Genomic DNA, 14,587 nt, shown 5'->3' on the forward strand with positions numbered 1-14,587 from the left:
TCCAAAACAGGGAAGTCCACCAAGAAAGAGGGAGGCTCAAAATCCAGGAGATAGTGGTCCAACTGAAGGAGTTCCCAGGCGGAAGATAGGTAGCAGGCCCGGGGCAGTCAGTCCACAGTGGAAGAGAAAGGAGGAGTCTAGGAGCCACGTCTCCAAAAAGATCAAAATGGAGCACAGAGGTTATGGATGTCCTTGACCTTGCAGAAAAGTGGACCAATAAGCCTCTGGAAGGTATGGAAAGAATTAGAAATAGGGACAAAGATAAACTAATTGAAAGGAAAACAAGTTCATTGTCAATTCAGGAAAAGAAACCCAGGAAGATAGTAAATGTCCATTTGTAGAGCACAATGCTTAGGCTGAACAATATTGCATAGGCACAATGATGCAAACACAGAATAGTCAGTTAAACAAGAGCTGCAATATAATATTCTCTAGTGGGAATATGGGAGAGGGGAAGCAGATGTCAAGGTGGAGAAAGAGAACTGAATCCTTAATGCACAGTAGGAAACTTCCAGGATGGCTAATACTGATCAATCAAAAGAAAGCATAAAACTCCTATTATTTTTTTTAATATATTTTCTTTAGTTTTAGATGGGCAAATACCTTTATTTTATTTATTCATTTTTATATGGTGCTGAGGATTGAACCTAGTACCTCACACATGCAAGGCAAGTGCTCTCCCACTGAGCTACAATCCCAGACCCCTAAAACTCCTATTATTGAGAAATATGGAGATCTATAAGAGCAGAAGTAAAAAAGCCAAAATCATTGGAAGTACTGAATAAAGAGGTGGAAGATAGGAATGAGGTAAGAAACATCAGTAATTTTCTATAAACCATTTAATGACCCTTGACTTAAATTTATGTAATCTATCTCTTTAATGAAATTTTAAAAATTGAAAGACAAAAAAGAAAAAAGAAAAGAAGCAAGGCCATGTTGTCTGAAACAGCAAAGATGTGACCCTCCTGTTCTTTCCCTCCCCAGGTGTCATTCAGTGATGCAGGTTATATATTGAGATGCCAGGAGTTAATGGAGCAGCACATACGAGACATATTCTCTGGCTTGTGCCCTCAGTCACAGTCTGGTAGTGACCTTATTTCTAAGGAGTGCGTCTTGCAATTTGTTAATCCTCTTCTTGGAGCATTGCGTTCAAGCTTAACCGAGCGCACTTCCTCCTTGAACTATAGGTAATGCAATTTGGGTGCTGAAGGATAAAGAGCATTCTTGAATCCCATACAGAAAACTTCTGTTTGATTAGATTTAGTCATTAAGCATGTTCCTGAAAACAGATTCAGAACAAATTGTTGTATATTAAATATCCTACAGTAAATGTTGACATTATGTTCTTGGGGGCAGGGGACAATGCCTTTCAAGATTTTCTGCCATTACTTTCAAAGAGCATTTGGATAGATTTGATGGACAAAATGACAGAATTTCCCAACACAGCCAATGAAAGAAGTTAGGCAAGGAAAAACAAACCTTTATTTACTGAGTGTTTATTATGGGCAAGTACTGTGCTAGACACCATATTAAATGTATTATTGACTAATCCTGCCACCACCCAGAGGAGTGGATAGAATTTTCCCCACTTTACACACAAGGAAACCAGAGTCTGAAGATAACTAATTTTCCCAAAGCCACACAGCTAATAATTCAAACCAACCATCAAGTCTTTTCACAAGAAATGTACATAATTATAACTCCCATAGTTAATTTGAGCTTTGAGTCCTCTGTGATTCCATAGGGCTTAATATTTAAGCAACCATAATGATTTCACATTGTTTTAAGTGGAAAACTTAGAAAACAATGACCTATGTAGAATTTCTAAAGTATAGCTATCTCTTTGGATGTAAAAGCCTTGATACCAACAAATATTTACTGATCTAGTGATTAATTAAATGGCAATATGAAATTTAAAAAGCAATATCAGAAAAACACTCTGTTATAGGGACAAAGTAACTCAAACCAAGTCAAAATAACTTCACCTCTTACGTCCTGTAACCTTGGGGAAATTACTTCAGCTTTTTAAGATAAAAACATAAGACTAATAGTATCCATCTCTCCAAGTGACCATTAAAAGTGAAAACAGCTGCTCCATGTGGTGACACATGACTGTGATCCCAGTGACTCAGGAGGCTGAGGCGGGAGGATCGAAAGTTTGAGGACAGACTCAGCAATTTAGCAAGGGCCTAAGTAACTTAGTGAAACCCTGTCTCAAAATGAAAAACAAAAAGGTCTGGGAATGTGGCTCAGTGGTTAAGCACTCCTGGGTTCAGTCCCCATTATGAAAAAAAAAAGTGAAAACAGACCATAGTAAGAATTCAAAATGTATTATTATTATAAAGAATATTTAGCTGCATCTGAAGCAGTTCTTAATATGTAAACAAAATTACATCAAGTTCACAGCCTGAATGTTCACTACCCAAACTTAATTGTGACATCTGCTGTGTTTGAACTGAACAGAGATGAGCTCCCCAAACTTTGCTGTGCCTCCCCTGACAGCCCATGGCTTGGGAAAGCAGTTATTCCTCAAGGATTCCCAGTGCTGGGAGTTTGACAATGGTCTTGATAAAGGTGAGGAAACCAAAGGATCACTTCCTGCATCATGTTACCCATTCATCAGATATCCCCTCTACCTGTGCTCAGGTGACGTAAGGTGCTGATCCACCAACCAGCCACAAAAGAGGAAAATACAACCTGGCCAATGGAGCAGAACCAAACCCACACTTTGAAAAGGTAAATTAACAAAGGCAGAGAGCAGGTCACCTCCTCAAGGATCGAGGTTACCCCAGGGCTGACCTGGAGTCAGGTGACCAGCTAGAGAACATGGCCTTGGATGACAGCACATGACTTTTACTTACATCAACATCTTTCTAAAGTAATAAAATTGAATGATCTGTATTTCCTAAGAGAGCCCGGATGTCTTGTAGAGCCTCGTTCCAGGATTTCATGTCTTCCAGTGGCTTACTCATTTGTTCCCAAGTTCATTATTTAATACAAATTCAGCAGCCGCCCTATGGTATCACAGTATTCCACCCTATCTGAACCCCACAATCCTGACTGCTTTTCCTTCAAAGGGTATTTCAACATGATAGTGTTTTTCCAATGTGCTAACAACAAAAACAAAAACTTACCAGATGCCTGGATCTAGCCACTGTACTCCTATGTCAGAACTAAGAGAATCAAGTTATTATTACACAGAACAGCCATCTGAATTGCATGTCATTGCCACGGTTATTGCATTTCTTTTTACAAGTCAGTCATATCAAAGCATTCATATCTATACTTCTGTGGAACCACTTTGACAATTTTGAACACTACTATTGCTGGGCACCATGTCTGGTGACATGGTGCTTTTGGAGAGACACACAACCTAGTCATGAGGCATGTCCCTGTGAAGTCAGTCTTCATGAGGTAAAGTGCTGGCTCTGAAAATGACGAACTATGTGATTTTGGCAAAGTAACTTAAGTTCTTAGGATCTCAGTTTCTTGTTCTATAATAATGATACCGTCTATTTCAGAGGGCCATTAGGAGGATTAAACAAGTCAATATTTATATTGTGTTTATTATGTTTATACAACTTACTATGAAATTGTATCTGGTACATAGGAAGTGTCATCAGATAAAATAGGTGATCATTACACAAAAATGGAACTTATTTTCTAGTGAAGTCAGATGATAAATAAATAAGGAAGCCCAAACACCAAGCAAACCAACTTCAATATAATTAAAACATGCTCATTTTTGTCAATGGAAGACTAGATTATTTGGATAAATCTCCTGAAACAATTGAATACAGAAAAAAAAATGCATTTTGCTAGCCTCCTGGAGCAAAAGGGAAAGAATTTTAAGCCCAGGACTCACCCACAATACAGGGATTAATTGAAAATTCTGCCCTCGCTGAGTCAAGGTCCCCAAGGGGCATGATGACTTCCCCATGAGCAGAAGTACTGTATGTTCATCTCTCTGTGGGTCTACACGGAAAGCTAAGTTATAGTTCGGCACAGAAAAGACCCGGGGTAGAGAGGACTTGTCCCTGGGAGGCGGTGACCATGAGACAATGTGTCCTGTTGCTTTCATCATCCAAAACACAAAACAAAACAAAAAAACCAAACCCTCAAACATAAAAGTAAAGTACTTCTGTCTGGCTGTTCCCCTAAACTCTTGAAAGATCTTTATAAATTAATTCAATTTTGTTGAAGGGCTTAAGTTTTCCTCATAAATAATTCTTTTGGGGAAAATAAGAAATACACAATGGTATTCAAGAACACCAAGAAATAGGACCCTATGAGTGGGAACTAGCAGAAGAAGAAAAGAAAGAGACCTTTAAAGACTTCTCAAGTTTTAAATTATCACATAGAAAATATAAAATAACTATGTTATCTGCTCTAATGCCATAATGCACTCCACTATTGTCATGTAAGAAATAAATTTAAGAAGAAAGAAAAAAATAACTATGTTATGTTTAAAGAAGAAAACACAAGTTTAAAATATCTTCAAGGAATAGAAAAATGATTGTGAACTAAATATTTGAAATAAAACTAGACAGAACATTTAGAAGAAAACTTTCAAAATGTTAAGGGAGAGAATCACTGTTTTAGAAATAACAAAAGAAAGCATTAATGAATTGCCATATAGATCAAAAGAAATTACCTAGAATTAATCACACTGGGTAAAAACTGGGAAATATAAGGTAAGTTAAGAAGCTTGGTAGGACACACTAAGAAAATGCATCAAATGTTTAATTGCAATTCTAGAAAGAAGGGAGACTGAGGCACAGATAATATATGAGAAGACAGTGACTGAAATTTTTCTAAAAGCAACAATCCCAAACACTCTAAAAATAAAAAGAAACCCACATGGACACACATTACGGTGATACCGAAGAAACCCCTAGGCAAAAAGATAAATCTAAATAGAATCAGAGTTTTTTTTTTTTTATTTTTAAAGACAAATTACCTTCTAAAGAGAGGACAGGTTGACAGTTAACATCTCAACAGAAAGAGAATAACTAGAAAATAGTGGAATAATATATACTGAAAGGAATGAAAGAAAATAACTGCCAACCTAAAATTCTATACACACAAAGACATCTTACCAGAAGTGGGACAAAATATCAGACAAAGCATCAAAAACTTACTACCAGCAGGTTATTACTCAAGGAAAATCTAAAGGATGTATTTCAGAGAGACATGTTCCCAGATAGAAAGTATGAGAAGTGAGAAGAACTAAGAGTGAAAATAAATAAAAGCAAACCACTAATTAGATAAAACAATCTTAATTTAATAATTATACCATGAAAGTATAACATAGCTTGGTTGGGGGTGCAGAGAGTGGGAAAAAAATAAAAAAGATTTCATTGAGGGTAACAGAGTTGGATGTGGCTGGGGGGCAGAGATTGGTGGAATCAAGAGGAATGAGGTGGAACTAATGAATTAGGATGTGTAGCCAGGTCCAGGAGCGCATGCCTGTAATCCCAGAGGCTCGGGAGGCTGAGGCAGGAGGATCTCAAGTTCAAAACCAACCTCTGCAACAGCGAGGCGCTAAGTAACTCAGTGAGACCTTGTCTCTAAAGAAAATACAAATTAGAGCTGAGGATATGGCTCAGTGGTTGAGTGCCCCTGAGTTCAATCCTGGTATCCAAAATAGTAATAATCATTCTTATTATTATATTGTGTAGACCATGCAGAATGACATCATGTGGGCCTGGTGGGTCATGCCAGTTGTTCATCCCAAGCACAAGAGGACACTATTCTAAGTTGCAAGCAGGGAAGAAGTTGTCCAGTGAACACTCTGGGTATAGGCTAAAGCAGGGCAGGAGTGGATAGAGGGTGTCCACTTAGGTTGCTTTTGCAGTTCTGATTGGGAGATGATGACAGTTTAGATTGTGGAGAACAGTGAACATGGCTGATTGTGGGTGGGAACAAGAGACATTTAGGACATACCACTGATGGCCTTTGAGACATACTGAATACGAGAGTGAGCAGAGGAAGAAACTGAGAAGGACACTGCTATGTTCACCCAAATCCATATGTTGAAACCTAATCCACAACACAGTGGTATCTGGGGGTAGGGCCTTTGGGAGATGATCATGCAGGGATGGAATGGCTCTTCGACACTGGAAAGAGAGCATGAGAGCCCATGTTTGCTTTATTTATATGGGAGAATGTCAAAGGTTTTCCATGGAATGTTCTTTGCCAAATAAGGTAGCGGGTGGGGTGTCTAGTTCCTAATGAGTTACGCCCAACTCCAGAGTTACGAGAACTGTCCCATTAGTTGAGTGAGGGCAGAGATCTCACGCCTTGGGAAGTCTACACAAAGGAATGCCAAGATCATTCCCAAGGGGAGACCTAAGTCCCCCATGGCTCAAGTAAAAGACCACTCAAGTAGCTTCACCACTGCAGTAGCTTCACAGGTGGCATCCACAGAGACTTGGCAAGAAGACACCATCTATGAACCAGGAAGACACCATCTATGAACCTAGTGGCACCTGCTCTTGGACCTCCCAGCTTCTGGAACTGTAAGAAATAAATTCATGTTGTTTATAAACCACTGAGTCAGTGATATTCTGTTATAACAGCCTAAAGGGACCGAGACAGACACCTTGGTTTCTGGTTTGCACCCCTGCATAGTTGCAGAGCCCCTCGCTCAGAGGATTCTGCAATAAAGGCAGCAACGGGTATAGGAGATGAGGTTGGCAGGTTGTATTTTACACTTGTTTAGTTCCATGTGCAGAAATATCAAGGAACTGTGTAAACACTCAGGTCTGGAATTCAGAGGTGAAGCCTGAGCTAAAAATACAAATTCTGAGAGTCACCCTCATGTAAGTGGTCCCTGGAGCACAGCAAAGATGATCAGAAAAAGACTCAGGACTTGAGCCTCAAGAAATCTAACGTCACGAAGTCTTTGTAAGCTCAAGGTCTGGTTCAGGTTGCCACAGCTTTTTCCTGGCTCTGCCCCACCCTGGGTTGTTTTGCACTGAGTGTCACGGCACTTAGAGCAGCTAGTAGTCACATTGTGAACAAAACAATGCACAGAAAGCACCCATCGTGATATCCACCTCAAGATAACAGCTCGAAAACATCAGCTTATATTGGTAACATCAATGGGAAAGAAGAGGAGGAGCTGGCAAGGAAATCGGAAGGAGCAGCCAGGGTGGAAAAGAAGGAAATTCAGAATAGGGAATGCTTTAAGGAGTTGTCCACAGCCCTGATGGTGCAGAGGGGTGGAAAGGATGAAGACTGATAAATGGCCTCAAAATCCGGGAACTTACAGAAGCCACCTTAGTGGAAGTGGTGGGCAGATGCCAGACGGCAGTGGGTCAGAGTGAGAAATGTTTGATCTGCAGCGATTACAGACGACATGTCTGAGACCTGGGCTGACCGGGAGGACGGGATCCAAGGAGAGGGAAGCAGGGCCACAGAGTGTGCTGCATGAAGAGGCTCCAGCAGAGACACACCACTGCTCTCCTACAGAATGGCTGCCTGGGGAGGTAGCGAGGTCCTTGTCACCAGCACTCTTCACAAAGAAACTGGATGGCTATTTGGTGAAGTGTGAACCAAGAGGCTGATAACTTCCAAACCTGTGACTTAGTCAAAGGGGCCACAGAACCAAAGGGACAAAGGGTATGCCAGCAGGAAAAATCAGCTGGTGTGGACTGGATTGTGCAGAGAGACTGCACAGCCCTCTGCAAGTGCTTAGGGCACGTGCTCAATGTGCACAACTGAAATGATCAGCAGCACTTTGTGACTATAGTTTGTGAACCCAGCAGAGGACTAGATGAGATGCTATAACAAGTGGATCCCAATTTCATGCTTGGCTGCAGTGCCCACTGTCTAAAAGTTTATAAAACTTTGCCCATTCCCACTACACAGGCTTCAAAGTCATATAAGTAATTTCCCAGCCTCTCAGGCAATGCCAGGTTTGCTAGGAGAGCAAAAACCAGGGCTGATGTCTAGAAATTTCTGATTTTAATGCCTAGTAACCAATGTTTACCTTCTAAGAATTTGCTGTTATCTTTGAGGGTATTCATTTATTCACTTACCTGAGAAAGCTGCGATTTAATTTTAAAACAGAAAAAAAGTCTTCCATATTCAAATCAGCAACACATTTTTGAAAAGCAAAGAGGACAAGACAAAAATATTAACAAATGTAAGCCATGTCCAGTATGAGCATATTTAAATACTGTAACATTAGGAGTTGCCTACTATTAATTGGATAGATCAGTCAACTTTACATCTTCCCTTTTTGATGTCTGAGCAACACAGAACGGTAGGAACAGACCAAGCGCTCCTTCTAGAATCGGCAGCGTGACTCCTGGATCTGTAGCCAGAAAATGATAACTGTATCTTTAACTCTGTGCCTGTGTGTGTGTTTGTGCGTGCCTGTGTGTATGTTTATATTTTGGTATAGGGAGGTTATGAAAAATTTTATAAATTAAAAAAGGTCCAAGCCAGGTATGGTGGCACACACGTAATCTCAGTAGCTCAGGAGGCTGAGGCAGGAGGATCATGAATTCAGAGCCAGCCTCAGCAATTTAGCAAGACCCTGAGAAACTCAGCAAGAACTTGTCTCTAAATAAAATATAAAAAGAGCTGGGGCTATGGCTCAGTGGTTAAGCAACACTGGGTTCAATCCCTGGTACTAAAAACATACACACAAGACAAACAAACAAAAAACCCAATTGCTACAATGCCTCTACAGTCTGATGATGCTCATCCTTTGGACTTTGCTCCCAGCTCATTTATACCCGCTCTGCTTGCTTTCTTTTACCTCCTCCTTCCCTAATATCCACACCTTTTTGATGAAAGTGCCCTATTTCACAGATGCTTTCCCTGCCTCTAAAATCTTGTCCTCTAGTAAACATTTCACTAAATCCTCCATCTCTTGTGAAGACATTTTCAGATTGGTCCCCAATAAAGTGACATTACTTTTCCTCTTTTTTTTTTTTTTGAACATTAGCATGTTTTCCTGTAACTATAATAGTCTGTATCAAGTAGGAATATGTTTGGCTGCAACTAATTGAAAATTTTGTTCCATCTGTGGTTAAATCATAGAGATAGGTATTATCTCACTGAAATAGTAATCTGGAGGTAAGTGGTTCCAGGGTTCTTTCAGGGGCTTTCTGTCATTATCTAGGACCAAGATACTTTCCACATTCCCATGCCCTCATGGGTAGCATATTGTCTTTTATTCATATGCCTGTGGCCTCCCTGTTGCAATACGCTTCACTATTGCAATAAGGCTGCTGCAACACCCAGAGATTACATACTAACACTGTGATTAAATGCAAGAATCAAGCATGTAGCAAAAGATGTTTTTCTCTCTGCCCCTATTTAGGAAGCATTTCCTTAAGTCTTCCTTACCGCCCCATGGGCCATTACTATACAAGGAAAATTATGAAAATCTCTCTTTTTCAGCCTCTAGTTAAACTCAATCTCCTCTTTTGTATAAATCAAATGAAATCGTGTTCTATTTATTGTACCTCCAATAGCTCTTTGCAGCCATCTAACTCTGTTCACCCCCTACTGCCACCACTGTCTCGCAGCCATCACACATGAACTACCAACAGTTCCTAACTGGGCTCCCTGTAGCCCCATCTCTGCCTGCTCCATTTGCTCTTTACACCCAACTACCATGATGCGTTCATGCAAATCTCATAATGTGGCCCCCTCTTTAGTGGGTATTGATCTGAATGGTCTGATCACACTCAGCTTTCAAGCCTCATCTCCCAGCTTTCTTAGCACTCAGATCACACTTGCCTGCTCTCTGCCCCTCAAGAATCCTCATGCCTCGAGCCTTCTGCAAATGCTCACTCTTCCCTACCACAGTTCATTTCTCCTAGCTTCATGTCTCCATTTAAATGTCTTCACTATAAGCAAGGGCTATTTCTTTTCTCTCTTTAAAAAAAATATTTTTAGTTGTAGATGGACACAATACCTTTATTTATATGTGGTGCTGAGGATCGAACCAGGTCCCTTACATGTGCTAGGCAAAGACTCTACCACTGAGCTACAACCCCAGCCCTGGAAGGGTTATTTCTATAAAAACGTCTATACCTAGACTGCAAATTACTTGAGTTAGGCATTACGTCTTTCACTACTTTTGTATTGCAGAAAGTGCTCAGAACAAAGATAGTCATCCTTCAGTTGCTCCATACCCAGTCCTTCAGAGGAGTTATGCTTGCATGTATATGAGCACAGGAACATCAAAACAGGTCTTGGAAAAGGGAGAGCATCCTGCAAGAAGCAAGCTGAATCTCTGCTTTTATTGGCAAAAATGTCCTATGTCAATACCTTCTGTTAAACTAACAAAAAGCGTTCATACGTGACCAGGAGCCAAAGCACTTCGTGGGTTCCTAGCCGGCTCCACCACGCATCAGCGGGCAACTCTGAGCAACCTTTTAACCTTCGCATGCTGGGGTTTCCTTGCGCAAATGAGGATAATAATAGAACCTACCTCCTAGGTACGTGTGAGACATAAATGAGTGCTTGGAACAGCACCCGATTCTCAACAGCAAGCTGGTTAATAATGTTATAGCCTTTTAACTAAGGGCGCCTGAAATTCCCCAACATTTTGCCCAAGTGTGAATCAGCCCCCTGTGAGTCACAAAACTTGGGATTCCCGGACCCAGGGAGCGGTGGACATAGGCGGGGTAGAAATCTGGGTAGGGGCAAAGGGAGAGCTGTCGCAGCATTTATTCAGAAGAGCCCACCTCCAGTCTCGGTCTCCTGTTCTCAAGCCTCCACCATTTATTACCAAGTAGGAGTGGGTCCAGCAAGCGACGCAGCACAGCTTTTCTCCAATCAGACTCCACAAGGGTGGCGCCACGTCTGCGACCAGATCCAATCTCGTCCCCTGAAGGGAGGGAACGCGAAGTGCCTACCTGCACCTGTGGCAGCGGTGACCGCCTCCTGTTTTTCCCCCCTCCCGCTGCCGCTGGGTTCTGGTTTCTCCAATCACTTGGCGAATAACCAGCAGGTGGGCAGATGTCTTTTCGCTTTCCTACCAAAGCGTAGGAAGGCTTAATGCGCCAGAGCGAGCAGCTGGGGTCCCACCTCTGGGCGCTTCCCGAGCGGTTCTATCCGGGAAGAGGGACTTGCCTTAGAATGTAAAGCTACTGAATCAGGCGAGGCTGCTGGGTTCTTCACCTGGGGCAAAGAATCCCACAGTTCCTCGGACCGACTGAGCCCGGAGCTGCCTCCGCACTGCTCAGAAGTTGGAGGTGCCAGAGACCAGCAGCAGCACTTAGTTAAGCTTCGCTGCAGGGATTGTTTGGTTCGGTTTCCAGCAACGGAATCCCTACAAGACCACGCGAAGGGACACCACGCCCCAACTTCAGGTACCCCCCGAGCGTGTCCCCTTAGTGCTCTCTGTCGTGAGTGCTGAGCGGGCCCGCGGTGTCCTGGAACCAAGCAGGTGAGCTACCGGGGTGGTTCTGCGTCCGCCCAGATAGAACCGGGAGGCGCGGTATCACCCTGGGGTGCTGCCCCGCGCCGCCTAGTCCCTCACCTCTTGGAACCGAAAGGGAAGTTGTGAGCTGAGAGAGTTCAAGAACTGCACTCTTCAGACCTTTGAGTAATTTGCAGTTTTTTTCCTTGCACAATTTACACAATGCCTTTCGTGCACACAAAGTTTATAGTTCTGGAAATTCTGTAGAATAAAGTGTGGAGGACAGCAAGCTGCACCGGGACCGCCCACCACCACCATTAGTAAATAACCTGAAGGAGGGGGTACTTTTCTGATCTGCAAAGTTGTAGAGAGTGGGATGTTTGCAGACCCTACTGCCAATTGTGCTTGAGGGCGTGGGTGCCTTTTGTACCGAAGGAACTTTTGGCCGTTTTTTCTTATTGTTTTCAAAGTCCCAGCCCAAGTGTGCCCTGGGGGCATCCTGGGGAGAAGCTGGTGCCATGGTTTGGGGGAGCATCCAAGGCCGCTGGATCGCCTTCCACAGGCTTTGGGACTTCCTCTCCCTGTAGTTCCGGGAGGAGAACTACTAAAAACAAACACTGCTGAAGTTTCTCTCCTGCTCACTGGCAAATCCCTAGAGTGCGAGTGCTGGGAGCGTGGGCTGAGACCTAGCGGAGCAGAAACCTGGAAATGAGCCGCAGCTCAAGCGAATCCCACGCATTCATGGTAGTAGTGCTGGATAGACAGTGTAACAGAAAGTGGGTAGAGAATTTGAGCTTCCAATATTAACACCTAAGTGTTAATAAGCAGCCTTTTTGCTCCGCAGAGGGGCTATTAAAAGCCTGGAGAAAAAGAAAATCGTTTTGGAGTTCGTAGTTGAGCGCTCTCTCCTTTGGAGGATGGAATTGCGCAAGAAAAAGAACAGAAACCTTTAATTCCTAACTAAAATTCTCCAAGATGAGTTGATAGTACAGACAGACAACTTGGTGCATAATTGATACAGCACTAAAGGAAAAGGGGGAAAGGACGTTTGCCTCTTGACCTCATCACAGCTGTAGGCAGGAGCGACCTTTGTGAAAACGCTACATTGGTCACTGGGGAATAAAAGGAAGAGTTTTCACGGGAAGTTAGTCTAGACGTGCTTCTCTGAAAGTCACAAGGCAGAAGCGGTTAAAAGCTGAGTTTAAAAGAAGCAGAACAAAAAAACAGTATGAGCTTGTCCCTTTTCCTTACTGGGTATAAATTCCCCGTAATATCACATCGAAAAAGATCCTGGATTGCGAGTGTCTAGGGGAAATCCTTTGGGGGAAATTTGGGTCTATTTGATCGTGGTCTAAAGCTCATTATTCAACTCTAGCCTCCTACTCTTGGTTCCGAGCGTCCTCCTCCCAGGTGCTCCTAGGAAGAGAGGTCATTCTAGCCAAGGTGGATCGTTTATGGGCGTCCATCTACAGTCAGACAGTGTGGACAGGACAGGACATTTTCCCTCTGGAGCCGGCTTGATCCAGATAGCTGGATGTGCCCGGGTGCCCTTCACATGGTAACCACTGAGCTCTCCCAGGAGACAAAGGTTGAGGCCAGAGCTCAAGGATCTGCCCAGAGATCTGGTAGTGGCGCCCTGGAGGTCAGTAGTCCGCCGGCACTGTAGGGGGTGCGGCGGCGGTGCCTCATGGGGGCCACGTGGCTCCGAACTTGGGGAGCTCAGATCTCGCCGGGTGCCAGGTGGAGTGCAGGAGAAGAAAGGAAATTGGGGGCATTCATGACTTAGACCAACCCATTAACCAAGTTGTGTTTTCTTACCCATTTTTGTGTAGGGATTGCCTTGGCTCCCATCCCGCAGCCCGCATAGAAGCCTGGGAAAGAGGTGGGGAGAGACCTTCGGGAGTGAGGGCCGCTGCAGTTGAAGCCCTTCCCCACGAGGGGCGCCCCAGTCCCCGGCTGGCGGACCATGGCCGACAGCGGTGGCACCGGCAGCTCTGGGCCCTGGTGGAAATCGCTAACCAACAGCAAGAAGAAAAGCAAGGAAGCCACGGTGGGGGCGCAGCCTCTGGCCCAGCCAGACCCGGAGGAGCCCAACCCGCCCAGCCCAGAATGGACTAGCAGCTCCCAAGAGAACCAGCACCCCAATGTCCTTGCGGGCGCCAGCGAGTCCCCCAAGCCAGACAAATTGTGTGGGGAGAAATCTGGCAACAGCCGCCGCAATTTGAAGATCTCGAGATCTGGCCGCTTTAAGGAGAAGAGGAAAGTGCGTGCCACGCTGCTTCCAGAGGGAGACAGGTCCCCAGAGGAGGCGGACTTCCCTGATGATGCCCAGGAGGACAAGCAATAGCTGGAGTGAGCACTCTAAGGCTTGTCTCTTTTCCCACAATAATCCCAGAACCCAGTTCCATACCTGAGAATTCTGACCCAGCCCCCTATTTGGTGTCTCACCCCACCATATTCATAATATTCACCCGAGGCCTCCAAGATTTTATTTTTCTGGAAATTGAAGTGTCAATTGAGTTCTCAATATTTCATGACTCAAAGATGCATTAAGTATTTATTTGTGGTAAGAGAAGATACATGCCTCTGAAGAAGTTGGCATAATTATTATTTTTTCCCCAAGGAGCTGTTTTGGGGCATTTGCCCTTGTTCTTGTCATCTATGGGAGTGAGAGTGACGGAGCGGGCCTTCTTTCAGAGAAAGTAGCTGAACTTGAACTCTGCAGCCCTCAAATGAGGAAGGCTGCACTTATTGAAGATTCTGAAGACTTTCTCGGGAACATCAGATCTCAGTGCTGTTTTTAATGCCTGAGAAATGCACTTCAGGGATACTTCCATAGACTTACACCTTAAGTGAAGGGGTGGGGAGGGAAGAAGCAGTAAGTAGAAACATTTCAAAGTGAGGCAGTATTGCTTCAAAAATAGAACTACAAAACCGAACAGCATATTTTAGTGTGGATTATTAAAATTGTTGCACTGTAAGACTTAAGGTGACTTCTGTATTTTTTTTTCCATTCCAAGACAGAAATTCATCATACTTAAAAGCAGGCATGCAAAGTCCGGGGTGACAGAGTTAATCATTTGCCACACAACATAGCAGCTACTGAAGGAAAGCTGCAGGGAAGAGAACTTTTCCAGAAACTAGCAACATCTGAACTGGAACCAGTTAGCCAGATATTCCAATTTACTAACCACA

The 14,587-nt window shown here is 43.5% G+C and overlaps 1 protein-coding gene across 3 annotated transcripts; it reads left to right on the forward strand.

Annotated features, from left to right (window-relative positions):
* Nucleotides 1-10,740: 10,740 nt before the first annotated feature.
* On the forward strand, nt 10,741-14,380 carry Prr15 (proline rich 15). 3 transcript variants are annotated; one of them, XM_046426084.2, is made up of 2 exons: nt 10,741-11,342; nt 13,225-14,380. In XM_046426084.2, exon 2 carries the CDS (start codon nt 13,359-13,361, stop codon nt 13,737-13,739), a length of 381 nt encoding a protein of 126 aa, XP_046282040.1. In that variant the 5' UTR covers nt 10,741-11,342; nt 13,225-13,358; the 3' UTR covers nt 13,740-14,380. The 3 variants fall into 3 exon arrangements, with proteins under 3 accessions (XP_046282040.1, XP_046282041.1, XP_046282039.1); XM_046426085.2 differs by having other exon boundaries at nt 10,741-10,981; XM_046426083.2 differs by having other exon boundaries at nt 10,742-11,419.
* Nucleotides 14,381-14,587: the final 207 nt, after the last annotated feature.

Source organism: Marmota monax, unplaced genomic scaffold (assembly GCF_021218885.2).
Source record: "Marmota monax isolate L192 unplaced genomic scaffold, Marmota_monax_Labrador192_F-V1.1 WCK01_AAM20220418_F8-fsc00133, whole genome shotgun sequence".
In the NCBI taxonomy this organism is placed as follows: Eukaryota; Metazoa; Chordata; class Mammalia; order Rodentia; family Sciuridae; genus Marmota; species Marmota monax.